This window comes from Chlamydotis macqueenii, chromosome Z (genome assembly GCF_036417535.1).
Source record: "Chlamydotis macqueenii isolate bChlMac1 chromosome Z, bChlMac1.mat, whole genome shotgun sequence".
Classification (NCBI taxonomy): Eukaryota; Metazoa; Chordata; class Aves; order Otidiformes; family Otididae; genus Chlamydotis; species Chlamydotis macqueenii.
In genome coordinates this window covers 35,806,395-35,824,488 of record NC_141593.1, presented here as the reverse complement: position 1 = coordinate 35,824,488, position 18,094 = coordinate 35,806,395, and the positions used below count along the sequence as shown (strand labels likewise).

Here is an 18,094-nt window from a genome sequence, read left to right as displayed (position 1 = left end):
CAAAACATTACTGTAGGACAAAATACTTGTTTCTTTCCACTTAAAAACTATGACCACTATCACTTATACACCTCTCACCCCAACAACTTTTTCAGGTCAGACTCCAACATGCTAAATTATTCATCCCTCTCCTGGTGAATTAGAGTTTTATATGGAGCTTCCTCCCCATTTGAAATCATAATGCATTTCTCCCTGACAAATCACTTTCTTTTGGCACAGTCTGTAATACAGAAAATATGCAAGGGCAATTCAACTCCAAAACAGTTTCTTTATTGATACTTACCCTTCAGCTGCAATCTTCATGTGTAAGTTTAGAGTTTGATTTCAAATATGCAATTTTTGTGACAATGAGATAAATGAAAATTATTATAACAACTGAGGCACTACAATAACCTTCTTTTATTCTAACTTTGATAAGTAGCACCTAATTTCACTAAGCATCTTAATTCAAGAACCTAGATTTTATCCTTGGATATCGTTCCAAATTAGTAAAGATGTCCAAATTAAGATCTCGTTGAGATAAGCACTTCCCATAAATCATCCAAGCAGAAGTCTTTTTTTCCTTTAACAAATAGTCCAAATATATATTTTTGCTTCCAAAAATCAATTGAACAGCTTGTGCAGATAGTCCTAACTTTTCTTAGCATCACTCCTGCAGAAGCAAGGAAAACTACGTACCTACTGTTAGTTTAATATCAACTCCCCCACACCCTGCTCAGCAAAAAACCAAGATATGAATTCAAACTCCTTTACCTCTGCAAGTACTATTTTTATCCAGGCTGGCATTAATCTGTTACTCAGGTCTTCAGCTTTTCCATGACCACAAATTGACAATCCATGTACTATTGCACCTAGAGCTAAAGCAAAACCATGGGTCTGTAAGGTGAAAAAGATACATTAAAAACCAGACCTTCCAAAGGATTCTGTATTCTTTTTAATACTTATAATTTAAACACTTCTTCAATATTTATTATTTCCCTGTAATTATAAGTAATGTCTTTGTCTAAAATACTGGATGCTTTCTTATTTCAAGTACGTTCTCATAACAAGTGACAGGATTTTCTGAGATTGAACACTTTGGCATACAGATTGCTCTGGAGCCTTTATTTTAGAGCAGACTATCTGATAAGAAGACAGAAAGTTGTAGCAAAGGTAGTTTGTTTTGACTTCTTGTTTTCCAGATAAACATGCCAAACAGTTGATTAGTGTAACAGCAGCTTTGACTCAAAATGGTTTCCCTTTCTTTCTTTCACCTCCCCCCCCCCCTTTTTTTTTTGTGGCAAGCATTTAACAATAAAGAACACACACTGAAATATGGAGATTATTTTTGGCATTTTCAGAGAGTAACCCTAGTGACATTGGGGAAGAAACAGACACTGGGAAGAAGATGTGGCTGCGGTTACGATGCACTGTCTGGAGGCTAAGGGAAAGCCAAAATTTGGAAGAGCACAGTAGATGTACTTCCTACCAAGAAAAAGAATCTAAAGAAAGACATTATGAAAGAGACAAAAATTGGCAGGACACAGGGATAAAGACATGAAGAACTTAAAAGTACCAACTTCCCTTCTAAATGCAATCAAACATAAAATCTGTTGTTATTTCAGTGTCTAACAATTGCTATACACCTGTAGACAATGCATCAACAGATCAAGTGGTAGCCGTGGTAACTGCACGATATGCACAACACGCTCAATGTTAGTTAATGTGGAAAGTAGATAAATATAATTTTCTTGAAGTTACAGTCTGGGAAAAGCAGTATCCAATGTTAAATAGATAAAAAAAAAAAACTGAAGCAAAGCCCAAACACTGAATTAGGACCTGCTGATTATTTTCCACTAAGGTCCGTAGCTTGTTCATGGCGTCCTCAGCCTCAGCTGCTTCTATAATTCCAACACTGAAAGCAGAGACACAGGAACAGGCCACAGAATAGGCAAGTACCTGAAAAAAAAAAAAAAAATTAATTCTGTTAACCAGTGTCCGATCAAATTAACTACAGCAATGTGCGCATGCAGCTGTATGCCAGCACGATAAAAAAGCCATGACATTTTCAATTTATAATTCCAGATGTTTATTCCCTCTCCAATGGATTCTTCATTGATGCTAACGCTAAACAAATACAACTAAAGCCTGGAAGTACTTCTGGTTTTAAGTGGGTCAAAGTCCTGATCCTCCACACAAATGTAGTTATTTTTCTCAACATAAACTTATTATTATTATTATTATTATTATTATTATTATTATTATTATTATTATGTGAGCATACACAGCATGCTGTCATCCCATCAGGGCTACCAGCAGGTCCACAAGGCCAGAAGAGGAGCATGTAGCAGAACTGTCTCCCACGCACAGTGCGTGACACTCATCTCATGTCCTTGCAGAAGGACTCACACGCAACACTGCTTTTCTGTTCTTCAGCCTTAAACGTGGAGAATAAGGAAATGGAGTCTCAACCTTCCGCACAGCAACTGTGCCAACTGTTTTATCTCCTTTGTACCAAAGCTAAGCAACAGAACAACACATGACTATAAGAGAAGTAGATAGTACCTAACTTACTGTGCAGGATTGACAACAATTGACTCGGAGCAAGTAATGCTCAGATTGTACCTCTTGCTGCAGCAGGCCAAAGTTACTTCTCAAGTACAGGATTATATTCCAGCCACTTACAGCTCTGAAAGAGCCTCTTGTGCATCTTATAAATATAGTACTATTCCTCCTAGGGTGCTGGCCAAATTTTATTCATGTAATTATCTGTGCAATTCCTTACAGAGATTTTAATCTAAAAGGGTAAGTTCTGCTTCCCATCTCAACCTATTTCATGATGTTAAACAGCTGCTGCCTTTCCTCTCAGAAGTTGCTGTACTGAACCCAGTTTAAGCTCAGTAAAGCACTCTGAGATCTCTGGGGAGAGATAACTTATTTCACAGCTTTAAGTCACTTTAATGCATGAACCATAAACTGCAAAAGGCTGATCTCCAACATACATGCACTGCCAAGAAAATTAAACTCCATAAAAGACGACCTTTAATAAAGAGCTTTCAGAACAGTACCAAGAGGGGAAAGAGAATAATACTACCAATCTCTGCTAACTGTCTTAGAAAAAACCAAAGGATTATGCAACTCAGCTGTTCCTCTGCTGCAGGCTTACATACATCAGGTATAGGATTGCTTTTTTCGTGCAAAGCACCTGCTTATTCCAAGTCTTGTTTACTGCTGTAAACTCCTCCAATTTAATCAGTTTTCCTTCTCAAGTTTTACCTAAACAAGGTTATAGACCATGACTATGGACCATATAGACTACAGACAATGTCAAAATTTACAGGACATATCTTGGCAAAATAAACTGAAATGCATGCTCAAGCTTAGCAGTGCTCAATTGAAGTCTTCAAAACAGTTACAAGGAGAACAGCAAATGGGGCCATTGCAGCATTCACAAAAGCAAGATTCACATTAGCTAGTGACAGTAGCTTTCAAAGAAGGAAACAGAAGGCATAAGGAAGAAGGAAGTATTAGCATTAAGGTTCTCTCTGAGAGTAACTTGCCGTCTGCTTTCTAGTAGATCAGATGAGCAGTAAACAACTGTACATAAGAGAGATCCACATCCAGTTACTCAGGATCCAACTTCCAACAATTTAATTTGAGATTAAGTAATTAAATAAGCACTTTAAAGAACGATGTCTGTTTTCTTTTCAGGCACTTTCTTAATGTTTGCGCAGCATTACAGGTTATTCTATTATTATTGTTTACTTCAGCAGATACAAACCCATATATTGTCAAAGAAAGACCAGAAACCAAGCATTCCAGTACTACAGATACAAAGCTTCAGTAAAAAGTCCATAGTTGTTAGGGGGAGGCAAAGTAAAAGAAAGATTTCAAATTTGTGGTAAAATAGGTTGTACCTCCTGGACCCATCTGCTTTGGTCTTCGCTGTTGTCCAGGTATTTGCAGAGTTTTCGCAACGAAGCAGAAACATGCACTCGTGATTCTGTTTGGCTACTGTGACTCATAAGTGAAAGAACAAGTCCTACTCCCAAAATACATCCAGTGCTTAAAGAGAAGACAAAAGAGAAAGGATTAAGTATGCTTTGGCAGCTCTGAACTCTCTTTTCTCCTCAACACGGGTTGTTGTGCAAAAAGGCCTTGCTAACATGGCTGTACAGATGAAGGTATTCACCTGCACTTCAGAACACAAGTGTCAGGTATACATTCTAACCTACTTGTACTACAATATGCATATGAGACAGTGGACCAGTTTCAACAGGGCAGAGATATCCAGCACAACTATCAGGTTGATGCTGAGGATTAGTAAAATTGCAACAAGAAGAACAGAGCTTCAAAATACACAATTTAATAGGGCAGCTGGCACAAACAACTTCATGGCCTCTGTCTCTTTTTCAGATTTGACCCGAAATTCCATTCTGGACCAGAGAACTCCTACTAAATTCAGCACTCGTGCTCCCACAGCAAGTTTCAGCTTAGGAAACTTGCTGTCATGAGTCATAATATTATACTGAAAACTTTTGTCAGAAAATTCCCAAAAAGTTCTGGCTGTCATCATGAGATACTAAAAGCACAGCAGATACTCACTGCTCTGAAGGTGATCTCTCACTGGCACACATACACAACAGCTTAAAGAAGCAGATCTTATCTAAAGATGAAGATTTTTTTTACCCCTTGTGCATCTCCCTGAGTATGCCAAAGACAGACACTGCATGTAGCCCACCGTCAAAAGAAAATGGCTAGGATATTAGCCATTCTTCTAAGCCTCTGCTATCCAGCTTAAAAACGGGAAGAGTCACTGCTGTTACTCAGCTAAGTAAAAAAGAAACTTCTAAGAATAACTTGTCATGTTTATAAGCTAATGCTTTTCAGCAACTGGGGATGAAGATTTTGATTATGGCTAGAAGACTTGGAGTTGTGTCTTGGCAGTGGTGTCTTCTTTTTTCAGCAAAGAAGACGAAACAAACCTTCGGAATCAACATTTTAAAGTAACTAGCATATCTGAATTCATGAACAGCAAACAAAATAAGGACATGGCTTATCTGCAAGAGTTCTATACACAATATCACATTATTGCTTGCTGACAAAAATATGCAGAAAGAAAACAAAGTTCCTAATTAGAGCTGCAATTTTTTATGTTGTTGACTCTTAGGAAAGACCCAAAACATAACTGGGGACTGAAGTAAAACTTCACCCCTTCTGCCCCCTGTTTTGTAACTAGCGATTTTTTTTCACTTGATCACCTTGTTTGTGATCTACATAAAATTAATATTTAAGAGCACTTAATCCACACGATATCTCAGACTTCCCTCACATTTTTTTTTTTACTGCCAGTGCATCAGACACAGTGCACTACTGTCAGGAATCTTTGAATCTACTGTTATTTATCTCAATAATGTAACTTGGTCCTGTACAGGGCAGTACAGTCCACCACATCACAAAACAAAGGACTTAATGAATAAATCATGAAACAAAATAAAAGGTTTGTATTTTAGGATGAAAGAAAACTGCTATTTTTCTGATAATCCTGAGGTCAGTGGAGTTTGACAGGTTTCTGTGAGAACAACATTGTTTAATGACAGTTTTGATTTAAAATGATTTTGATTTAAGTCAAATCAAACAGCTACTGACCTTGCAAATTCCACAAAAAGCAAGTCAGTTTAAAGCTCCATACAGCAATTTAAAGGAAGGCTACTGTGTATTTCAAGTTTTATACCAATTTGCTCTTTACTCAATCTGTATCAGCATTTATTATTTGCTCAATATTTCTCAAACATTTATTCTTACGGATGCTAGCTAGTTCTGCCAAGCAAAAACTTTATACAAGTATTTGAAAAGATCTTGTAGAATTCATCCTCAATATAGGACATGTAAAAAGGCAAGCCAGAAAACTCTACTGGCCCTTGGTAGCCTCAAAAACTTTTTACATGCAAAGCTTTCGAAAGTTTAGAGTTAACCCAACCTTCAACAAGTTTTCCTTTGTTTGCAAGAAGGTGGGAGGCAAGGAGGAGTGGAAACAAAACCTTCCAGTATAGGGACCATATGCACTGCTATGTTTGTTACACATATGCTGTACTGTTACAACTGGAACCCTGTCTTTGATTTTTTTTTTTAAATTACATATTATTTTTCCCACTACACTGAGGTTGATCTGACAATCTATTGAATGTAATCTACATGAATAACTAGAAATGTTAACAGTCATAAGTGTACAAGTTTGCTGAACCTATGCTCTATGGGTCAGACTTGGGAGAAAAAATTAGCTGTTATATAAGTTCTTTAATCAGTGAGTCTGACAAAACCTAGTAGCATAAAGAACTGTTTAAATCACCTGTCATGCACATTTTCCATACATGTGTATAGTGTAAGTGGTGTATCAGTATATTTTAAAAATATACTTATTTCAGTTTCTTTCTAACATATGGGTAGATTTAAGGTACACACACAGATCTCTTGATAAAGTCTGAGTGCATTCCATTTAAAATCAGGACTAACTGCAAAGCTTTGAAGGCTCTGCAATTTACGCAACTCTGTTTCGATTTAAAACCTGAAGAGGCATCATAGGAACATGCTTAACCATCTGAAATGCTTTTCTCCCTTAAAAAGATTATGAATTTTACCTTTGTTTTTTTTTTTTTTTCCTGTGTGGTTACAAGAGATAAAAAAAGAGTACTGATTTACGTATGTTATTCTCATAGTGACCTTTTCTGAGAGGAAACTTTACGTTTAGAGTATCTTATATAACTCAGACACAAAGTCTTACGGAATATAAGTGGACTCTCACCAACCTAAAGCACTGACTCAGAGACAGGCACTTGCTGCCTATTGAATACAACTCTGTTGTCTTCATTCTTCTTACCTCTTCCTGTCCCCTCCAATTTTAAAAAGAGAATTCTGCTAATGAAATGAAGAAAATTGTGTATAAAACCAACACTCCTACCAAGGCTGACATGAGCGGGGTGGGGAGAGGCGGCAGGGTGCGGGGCGCCCCGCGTTCCGCTAGGGGGCAGCATAAGCGCGGGCAGCGGCGAGCGGCACCCTCCCGGCCAGGCCTGACCTCGGGGCAGGCGCAGGAGCGGCGAGGATGACCGCCCACCTTCCCAAAAACGGAAACTCCGCCTTCCCGCCTCTGTACTGCACAACATCCCTGCTCTCAAAACACCTGTTTTAACGGAAAAAACCAGAATCGCTAGTTTAGCACGGCTGAAACACTGATGACAATGTCCGTGTAACAGGGCCCACAGCTGGCCGTGCCTATCACACCACAGGAAAAGGCTGGAAAGGCCCTTGCTGTGTTTAAAAAGCACACAGCAGTTTAAAAGTAGACAAACGCCAAACTTGGACAAGACTGTAAGATTTACAGCTTTACATTCTGTCTTTTCTCACAAAGAGTGCTCACACTAGACACCAGCTTACCACTAACCTTTAAAAAAAATATAGCCATTTGTTCTGGTTTTGTTAGTGAGGGGGGACCTAAGGTGGCAGCTTCTGTAGGAAACTGCTAGAAGTTGCTCCCCTTTGTTCAGTGGACTCGGCCAGGCCTAGGGCGGACCTGCTGCTGGCCAAGGCCAAGCCAACTGCTAGCAGAATGTTCCGTGATAACACCTCTGCGATAATGTATTTAAGAAGGGGAAAACAGGAAAAAAAAAAAAAAAAAAAGAGAGAAGATGTGAAGCAGCTGAGTGGGGGCAGAGAGGGGGAGGCACGAGCCTCATGGGCCTTGCAGGCCTCACCCTCTGGCCTCCCACCAGGCAGCCAACTGGGCCCAACTCAGCCCGGCCTGGCTGCAAGAAGTGGAAAGGAGATGAGATGTGAATAAAATGTAAAAAGGATCCTGAGAGACGTCTGCCAGCCTGTTGTGAGGAACGGCTGCAGACGCCAAGGTCAGTGAAGAAGGAGGGGGAGGAGTAATATGGCTCCTGGCCAAGATTCCCCTGCAGCCTGTGGTGATGACCATGGTGGAGAAAGTTGTCCCCCTGCAGCCCATGGAGGTCCATGGAGGAGCAGAGATTCACCTGCAGCCCGTGGAGGACCCCATGCCAGAGCAGGTGGAGGCCTGAATGAGGCTGTGGCCCATGGAGGGCCCGCTGGGGCAGCTGTTCTGAAGGGACTGCACCCCATAGAAGAAATGGCCCATGCTGGAGCAGTTTCATGAAGGACTGTTGCCTGTGGGAGGGAACCCACGAAGAAGCGTGGCAAAGAGGAGGAATGCGAGGAGTTCTTCCCCCAACTATAAAGCAGTGGCGTAAAACATTGCGTGATGAATTGACCGCAGCCCCCACTCCCTCTTCCCCCTGTGCCACTCGGGAGAAGGTAGTAGAGATAATGTTAAGCCCAGGAAGAGGGGGGAGGTTGTCTTGTTTCCTGTCTCATTCTCCTGCTAGTTTTAGAAATAAATGAATAGTTTTCCCCAAGTCAAGTCTGTTTTGCCTGTAACAGTAACTTTAAGGATCTCTCCCTGTCCTTATCTCAAACCTCGAGCTGTTTGTCCTTATATTATCTCCCCCTATTCTCTCAGAGGGTGGAGGGAGCGAGCGAGAGACTGCGTAGTCTGGTCCCGATCGGGGCTGAACTATGACACCATTACATCCAGAATAAAAAACTACCCACCCGTCCATTTTCTTGCTCCTGCTTGCCATTGTTTTGTATTCTGCTGGCAATGTCTTGCTGACAGAGAAGCCTAGCGTGGCTTTTCTATCAGGCATTTATCTCCAGCTAAGAGGTTGCACAAAAAAGCAGCAGCAGTTGTAACAAAGCGATGCAGCTGATATGGCCCCTGCGCACCATGTGTCTCAACCTGCACCACTCAAGAGGCAACCCAAATCCTGACTAAGCTACTCAAGTTCACAGCCCAATGGTGTGCAACTGTGACCCCTCGGCTTTTCAGAAGGTTCCCCGGAGAAGGGGAGTGCAAAGGCAAACAGGAATTATTGTTGTTTCCTTTGAACAGGGAAGAGCCAGGCAGAATAATGTTAAAAATCAAATAAAACCACATGCACCCACACTGAGGCAGCACTCAAGATACTGCACTTCCTTCCCTGATTTAAAAGGGAAAATGACTACCCTGAAAGACACATACTACTATGCTATAATAGTTGTTTAATGGCAACTGACAGGTGTTTTGTTGTTCAATTATTCCAGGTTTGCCAAGGCTAGTAATTGTGCAATACCTTTCAAAAATTTCTTGTCCTGCTGGTAGGCTGCTGCTCTCTTTGGGACACTTGAGGCGTAACCTCAGTTGGTTAAATGAAATACATTTGCTTTACTCACTATTCAACAGGCTTTACCCAGTATTTAACAGCTGTTAAATTAACAGCCTGGCTGTCCCAGATATACAAGCCATGTGAGGCAGCTGCTCCAGGAGCTCACACTGTGTTGTACATGCATGCACATTCCAGTAACAGGCTCCCATGCAGAATCAGCTAGACTTCACTGAACACTTTGGCACCACCTAAGAGCATCAAGGAAGGACTTTCAAAAACATCCTTCACTAATCAACAGGTGTAGGTAAGATGAGCAACCCCGCTCCTAGAATTGCTGGTGTCTTCTCAGTGCCTGTGAGCAACACTCTGTGGTTCTCTATACATGCCCACGGTTTTTACTTGTGTGTTGGCAGGGATTAGCAGCAGTGGACATGGCTTCTTTTCTCCTTGCACCTAGGGACTGTATGGAAAAATTATGTGTGTGTGTTAGCTATATGTGCATGTACATACATCTATATACGTTCATATATGAAGTATTATATATTTATATTTATTTATGCACACGCTCACTTAGAAGAGATAGTACACAGAGGAATAAGCCAGCAGGAATATCCTGAAATTCAACATGCACCAACTCACAGTCTTCCACCTGGCAACAGACAGGCTGGGACGAGAGTGGCTGAGCATCAGCTCTCGGGGACAGCCTTGGGCACTGGTGGGGGGCCAGAACCAGTGCCAGACATGCACCCAGGCAGTGATGAGGGTCCTAGCACATGGGCAGCATGAGCAGCACACAGCCATGAGAAGGATTATCCCTCTCCTCTGCTCACCAGCACACCTGGAATACTACTCTGAATGCAAGACAGACACCAACAAAACTGGAACAAGTTCATGGGAGGCTACCGGTGCAGCCAGGGTGGAGCCCTTGCCCTGAGAGCAGAGGCTGTGGGATCACAGTTGGTTCATCTGTGAGAATGGATGGCTTTGGGGCCACTCAACAGCATTGCCGGCACTGACAGGAAAGGACTGAAGAGATGTAGCTGGGCTCTTGCACAGTGGGAAACTGGAGAGGCAGTGGGGGCAAGCTGAAACATCAGATGTTTACATGGAGATACTGACAGCCCAAAAGTGGAGCCAGGGCCCAGAGATGTTGTGCTGTCGGGGGTTTCAAACCCTGACTGTAAAGCCTTGGGCAATGCAGTTCAAGTCCATGGCTGAGTTTTGCTTTGGAGAGGCATGTGGACCTCTCAAGGTCCTTGCCAGCCAGGAAGAGCTGGTGACTCTATGGAAGTACTCAGAACAGGCTGTCTCCTTATCCCATCCTTACACTCTTGTGTGTAGAATTAAGGAATAAAAGCATGCATTAAAAAGGTAGAACTCTAAAATAAAACAAAATATCATCAGTAACAAAGGAAACTCACTTGTACTCCAGACTGGCGTCAAAGCAGCAGTCTTCCAGCACATCCAGGGACTTCATTAGAACTAGGTTCATCTGTTGACCAGGTACATCACTACAAAACCAAAACAAAACAGAAACAAAAAAAAAAAATGCAACACGTAGCTCTGCTCTTTAAATCATACAGGATATTAAACCTCCTGCTAAGACTGAATGTGTGAGTAAATAGAGTTCTTTTCTTGCTGTAACAGGTTCTCATACTAGTCTGAAAGCAGTAACTATATGACTGGTCTCTGTGCCACGTTCATATAAACACACTCATATACAAATAATAAAAACCTATTCAGACAATAACTGACAACCATTATTTACAGAACACCCAGAAAGATACCCAGCACCCAGGCTTTGTAAAACACACCTGGCAGTAGAAAGAGGATACTGATAGAATATGACTCTCAGCTAGACTCGTAACTATTTATGAGCTGAAAATTGACGACATTTTAAGATATTAACTCCGTAATTCTCTCACCATCTCTTTGACTAACTTATTGATAAAAAAGGAAGCACTTAGATCTCACACCAAAGACATCATAGGGACTCCCCTCTTACAAAACATGTACACATTTTGTACACAAAACATGTACTTAATGAACTTAATGTACTTAATGAACAGGAGATTTTTAACACCAACTAACTCTATTATTTGATATTAGCTATAGCTACATCCCCCAACTTTTGCTATTGTTGCAAGTCAATGCTTGGAAGAATGTGTGAGATTATGCTTTAAAATTATGCAGGGTAGAAAAATAAGAACTGGTATAGTCCATAGGAATTTTTTTTTATAAATTTATTGTCCATACCTCTTGCCAAACAAATCAACTCCCAGAACAAAGATTCACATACTCCAAAATGGTGGTTGTAACTCCGTCCCTATATGTGTAACTCACATGATGTAAGTGGACACTATCCAGCATCCAAACCATCACTTAGAAAGGAACTGATGAGAACTGAATTATTTTACGATTAAACCCCTAGAGCAGCTAGTCCCCTTTAAAAGCATATGTATGGCTCTTCTAGCTGACTACTTTGCACATGTGCATTAGGATATTATGAAAACGAATCATTCATCCTGAAAGAATGGCAAAATATCCAGGATGGCAGGGGAGTGGGGTGGTGAACACTCATAATCAAAGACACCTTCTAAGAAACACTGTAAAGCCTCTCAAGAATCATTGGCTCATGACTTGTAAATACCTTAATTTCTCAGAATTTAAGGCCACATGCAGGAAAAATAAGGAAGTTGTTTGCACATGTATGTTATATGGTAATCCTTACCTAACTTTTTCTTCATACAAACGTGAGATAAACATCCCCAAACCAAGGCCCATGTGGACTTGAACAGCTTGAGACTTATCAGCATTTGGTTTCCCAGGTAACCTGTCAGTCAGCATTTTCAGGACCTCCTCAATCTTCTCCTTGCATGATACAATGAAAACTGGCACCAGGAGAGACAAAGCAGTGGCTGCACAGGAACGAGCTATAATACTAGCAGTATTTTCACCTGAATAAGATTTCTAGAAAAACAAACAAAAAAAAAAGATATGTTTTTCTTTTCCTTTTTGAAGAAGGAAATAAAATTCCCTTCCAGGCAGTAATACTCAGCAATTTAGGAATTTAAAATAAATACCTATAGAGCAAACAACAGCACAGATGTATTGCAATCTGACAATAAACAGTATTCATGGAATTGCCTGTGGTAACTTCTCTATTTGCCTTACCTTGCAAACAGCTTAAAACTAGGGTAATACAGAATATAATTTCTAAGTGTAAATAAAATTGTCACATATGAAACTGTAAACACAGGGTAAGACAGGATGCAACTAGAATTTAACAGCTACTCTGCACATAAATACTTAGCTCTATTTTTGTTTTCACCTTCCTTCTTAAAATACTCAGCAGTGTGATCAGAAGGGCAAACAGAAGCCAGCCATGATGTTAATGTACATCTGTAATTATACCACACCAAGAATTTACTGAGTTGGACAAAGCATCACATCTAGGACAACAAAAGATATCATGAGATCCTGCAAGACAATTAGTAGAGATGCTTTCTAGAAAAAAAGATCCCTTACAAAGGTTTTTAATTCCTTGCTCTCTTGAAAAGTAAAATGCATACATCTACCTCTACTTATAAAGCAATGGACTGATTGCAAGTAATAGCCTAATATATATTTATCAACTTCCACATGCAAATCTGAAAAGGAAAAGAAGAAAAATCCCATCAGGATGCAAGGCACTCTGCAAGACAGTGATTTCTATTGAGTGCCTTAGAATTTTACAAACATATAATTTTTATTTTTAATTTTTTTTTAAACAGAGTGGATTTTAGAAATGAAACATTGTCACATTGCTCCATCTCAAAAATACCTTTCTTAAACAGCATTATTTTCAAAGGCAGGAGTCACAGAACAATTCGGCAAGAACTGCTAGTGCCAACCAAGCAGGTGAATTTCCTTACATCCAACCAATCCAGCATTTACTTAACACTACATTTGATTTGGTGATCTATGCCCCCTATCAGTGATGACACAGGTCACGTGCCAGAGCTGACTCAGATCCATCAGTAATTTTAAGCTTTTTCATGCCAACGTATCACTACTGGACTAAATGCCATGCACGAATGCAGTTAATGAAATTTTAGTTAGGAAATATTATGATACGTTAGCAGGCTAGTATTTGGCCTTGTAGGACCCGAGTTCCCTTCTGCATCCACAACACAAACAATCTCCAATCTGGTCATTTTGACTACAGATAGTCAAGAGTAAGCAATACCTATTCCTTAAAGTCTATACTGAGCTTTCAGTCCATTCCCAGGTCCTAATTAAGAACTACATGATACTTACACGGCTTGAGAATTTCAGGCTGGTTATCACACTACAAGCCTATATGGTACAACTTCCTACTGGCCCTCAGTGGCTCAAGAGCTATCGTAAAACAAGAATCACTGGCCCCATAACTATGAGATTTTGAGGAAGTATGCATTTCAGAGCCCTAAGGAATGGTGTCAGAGTCACTAAAGAGTTTGATAGTGTGGTCTAAGGAGAATCTCTTCACATTAGAAGGTTTGGTTTTGTGCATACATGTTGAATATTCTAGGTTTTGGAGGCCTTTTTTGGTTTTAAGTTTCCTTTGTTCATGTATCCTTCCATGTAGTTTTTACTATTTTGGTAATAAAGACAAAAACTCAATGCAAACCCAAACAGAGGCAGAAAACACAATGAAACAAAAAGAACAAAAACAAAAGAATTTTTGATTATCCTGTGTTACAACTACTAGAGGGCAAAGAAAATCAGGAAACTCCACACTAAGAACTCCAGGTACAAAATAAAGATATATTCTCTTGCCTTTAACACCACAACACATACCTGGTAGAACCATGGGAAGACTTGACCTTTAGGGTGATAGCGGCTATTCACAATACTAAAGAGGGTCTCTGTGACCATAGAAATCCAGTCTTTTGTGGGAAGAAAACCGGGCTGAGTCTGCAAAAAACAAACCCAAATATTAATCATTATTTCTTCTTAAACCAGGTCCTACCTGAAGAAAAGCTCAGCAGCAGATGTTCCAGTGGATGATCCACCAGGAATGAGATTATTTTGTAATTTCGATGTACACTAAGTAGCATGATTTACTTGGCAATGCTGACCCTCCAGACACTACTGTTGAACAGATACTATTCAGTGAAAAATGATGAGAAAAGAGGCTGGCTGGGTTTCAGTGTCCACCAGACCTCTATCTCATCTGTCAAAACCAACAAATAAATGTATTAGTCAATGTTTCTTGTGAGAAGGCGTCTAAACACTCTGACTGCTTCTGTATAGATCACACAGCAGCTATCAAATGGCATTCACTGAGCAGGGTGAAATTTGAACTTCAAAATTTGAAGTACCTTAACATCCACTTACCGGCTCCCCAAACACCTGGTCATATTGCTTTCCACTAAAAGCCCAGAATCTCTTTCCCAGATTGACTCACCGGAGGCATCCCTTCAGTGTCTGAGGAAAGGCTGCTTTCGTATTTGGCTACAGTAACTGCAAGACCAGTTAAGGCCAAAATAGAGTTTCCTTTCACCACTGGGCTGTCTCTGGACAGAAAAAGGGAAACAGTTAAGCATAATAAAGATGCAGGCAACAAAACATGTACCTCAATGTAGGAAAGTTATGCTACAGATGGTCCAGGGGGGAAAGCCTTTACACCTAGGAACTTTATTGGGCTGTCCTCTAGCTCAGCAAAGTCTATTCCATTTCATGTTCAGGAATTCGAGAAGGAATGAGGGACAGAAGCGTTTGTCTTTTTTCTTTGTCTTTTATACAAAGCCTAGCACACACAAAGTTGTACAAAAAATAGAAGCTTGCTTCCACTATAATGAGGACTGCCATCCTGCAGAGTAAGTAGCTCTCACAGAAATGCACCAGTCCGTCTTTGGTAGTACCAACTCTACACAGGACAATACTAAAACCTCTTCAAACAGAGAATGCTAGACAGGCATGTGCCACTTAACTGCAACAGCATCTGTTGAGGAGACTTAGCCGAACAGCTATCACTGAAATCTCAGCTTAAAAAAAAAAAAAAGTTTTGTATTACTCCCCCATGCTACGAAAACATTAACGTAATTGAAAACTACAGGTTTCAAAGAGCACTAACTTCTACCCACAGTGCAAACTTTTGCTTTTAAGGAACTTTAAAAAAATCTGCTACCTACAAATAAGAGACAATATAACTGTGTTCAGTTTCATGAAAATATAGATGTCAATATCTCAGCCATTCCCAGGAAAATATACTGCACTATAATCCCGCTGGAACTCACTTAGTTGTTTCACAATAGCAGCTGAACAGTACAACTGTACTAGTCCACTTACAGTCTTACACTGGTACACAGTGTACTACACGTTTTGCCTCAGTCTTCCATTTCTAAAAACTTCCTCAACTGTTGCTGTAAAAACACAACTACACTGCAAATTTAGGCATTTGTTCCAGATTCAAATGTCATTTTCACAATAAAAATATTTTCTGTACTTCTGGTTTGCTTTTTAAAATAAGACACACAGGTCTTCGAGGAATGTCATTGACCTCTCCTGTTAGGAATACTGAAACTATTTCCTTTCAGATAAGAGATGCTTAGTTAAGTTCTTTGAAATCTCCCTGTATCTCTTGCCTTAAATCATTTTCTAAGCTATGTACAGAACTTTTGTTTTTGTTGACCATCAACTTCTAAAATATCATATTTCATGATATACCTCAAACAGAGAGAAACTTCTGAATCTACACACTCATGAAAGATGGATGCTTTAAATTCAATGAAGGTAAAAATCATCATCCTAATAAGGCTCCGGAGGAAAAAGAGCAATGTCTTACTCTTTATTGAAAATATGGGGAAAACCCACAGTATTTTCTTAAAAAAAGTCAGTAAATACAAGAAGTTCTAGAGACATGATCTATGTACAGAAAATCCTTCTGCTGTTAAAGAAAATTCACCACTCCCTCCCAAATCAGGCAATGCTTCTACCTCAATTAGTTTTGCTATTAAACTTCTACAACTAAAGTCATAACTTTAATTCTGAGATACAGAATATGATGTATTTAAAGTTTATTATTTTGTTCCTCTTTTATTTATCTCTTTCTCCTACCTTATATTAAGGTGGACCAACATGCAAGGAAACTGAACAGCTGGGAATATATAAAATATACAAACAACTGTAAGTTAAAGGAAAAAGTTCAAACCTTTCTGGAGAGTCTTAATTAAAGTCTCCAGAATTCTAAACTTGCAAAAGTATTTCAAACTAGTCTTTTACGCATTTACAAGAATACCAATGAGTCTGTGAGACTTCACTGTAATTCTTTCACTGATGACATCTTTTAAGATTTTTTAAGTACTTCTTCTTATGAGGATTCACAATTTCTGACACTTCTACTTAAGCTGGTGCAAGTAGCCAATTTCAGGTCAACCAAGGGCAAAGCATAGTAGGAAGCTAGCTGGAGAGTGAAAGGAAGAAGTCAAACCAATTTTGCAGCCTAAAAGGAAGGTTAAGATAGTTACTACTGCCTGATTAATTCTAATAGCAAATGAACAAGCCTGTCACAATCTGAAAACATGTAATTTCTTGCCTTTGGGGGCATTTAAGCACAAGTAAGACACCTTAACAGAAAGTGGGACAGTTTTGAAGAGCCCATGCTCCACTAAAGACCAGCCAACTTCTAGATAAATGAAGCTATGAAGCAAACGGTCTCCTAGTTAAAAAAAATAAGAGACTAGTACTGCATATGCCACTACCTCAGCTTTACTCAAAACATTAGGCATCGGCCTTTCTAAGCAGTCAGTGGCAAAAATCTCAAAGCACAAGGTGGGGAAGTGTCATATTTCATATGACTACCATTCATTTCCTGAATGGTACTCATGTGAAATAACGACATTGGCAGATAACCGATTGCAGAAAGTATCATCTTACATCTGCCACAAAAGAGAACTCATTCTCATCTGTAATAAACCAGCAGTTCTTACTTGGAAGCACTTTTGATGACATCGGTCAACATATCTCTGACCCTGTAACAGAAAGAATTGACACCACATTAATTATACTATAGCATGAACTCAGCTAATTTCCTCGTATGCCTTACACATGTCCATTCTTGGTTAACAATTATCTTATCTTGCTATCAGAAGACTTAGTGCATATTAATCACAAACATTAAAACTGTGCTTACATACTCAGCATTTCTTCATGCTCACCAATGTTTTATAAAGGGCTCTTATTTGACTTCATATCACTTGCAAACTGCAGGTTCATGCAATAGTCATGAATCTATTCTTTGAGCTGTTACACGTAAATTTCCAGATCACTGTGCTATGTCTTAGCATAATGAAGTGAATGTTTTACAATGGACAACGGTAACAATTTATCCAACACTTACCATATACTGGAAACAAGTACAGGCACTTAACGCTGTTTGGCAGTATAGTAACCTGAAACCAGTTAACTGAAAGCCATAGGAGTAGTTACAATTTCTTATACATTACTGTAGTTGATTTATAATAGGCTACTTGTCTGCATTCATTTAGTTTTGCATTCATATCAAGATAGAAGCAGAGATGCAGTGAACCTTCTATATTGCCAGGTTTGGGTGAGGAAAGAGATCCTCTGTTCTACAGCATACAGTACCATCCTGGCCATGACCGTCATCCTACAGAAAAAGATACACTCCAATCACAGTTACACAACATGTGATTAGAAGAGTAAAAATGCATACCTCATAAAATAGGGACATATGTTACAAGACTGAGTTATACTCAAGCTTTAAAAGAAACCTACTCAGGCTTTCCCTTCGTAACCACACTGGTTTTGCACAGTTTCAAACCCACCTAACACTAGAAACACATCAAACACCAACACAAAATTGCACAGTACATATGCAATAAAGCATTAACACTAAGGTTTATATC

General features: G+C 39.6%; 1 protein-coding gene across 6 annotated transcripts in view; it reads right to left on the bottom strand.

The window, feature by feature from the left end:
• FOCAD (focadhesin) overlaps positions 1-18,094 on the bottom strand; it is a 117,655-nt gene that overhangs the window by 25,041 nt on the left and 74,520 nt on the right. For all 6 annotated transcript variants that reach the window (XR_015261514.1, XR_015261513.1, XM_086771535.1 and 3 more), the window contains exons 24-31: positions 17,156-17,197; positions 14,632-14,740; positions 14,022-14,138; positions 11,932-12,170; positions 10,622-10,711; positions 3,897-4,044; positions 1,819-1,938; positions 754-876 (exon numbers count right to left, since the gene is read on the bottom strand). Coding sequence is in view for 4 of the 6 variants with exons in the window: in XM_086771535.1 (XP_086627661.1) it covers positions 754-876; positions 1,819-1,938; positions 3,897-4,044; positions 10,622-10,711; positions 11,932-12,170; positions 14,022-14,138; positions 14,632-14,740; positions 17,156-17,197 (988 nt within the window). In the remaining 2 variants the exon portion in view is untranslated. The remainder of the gene's footprint in view (positions 1-753; positions 877-1,818; positions 1,939-3,896; positions 4,045-10,621; positions 10,712-11,931; positions 12,171-14,021; positions 14,139-14,631; positions 14,741-17,155; positions 17,198-18,094) is intronic.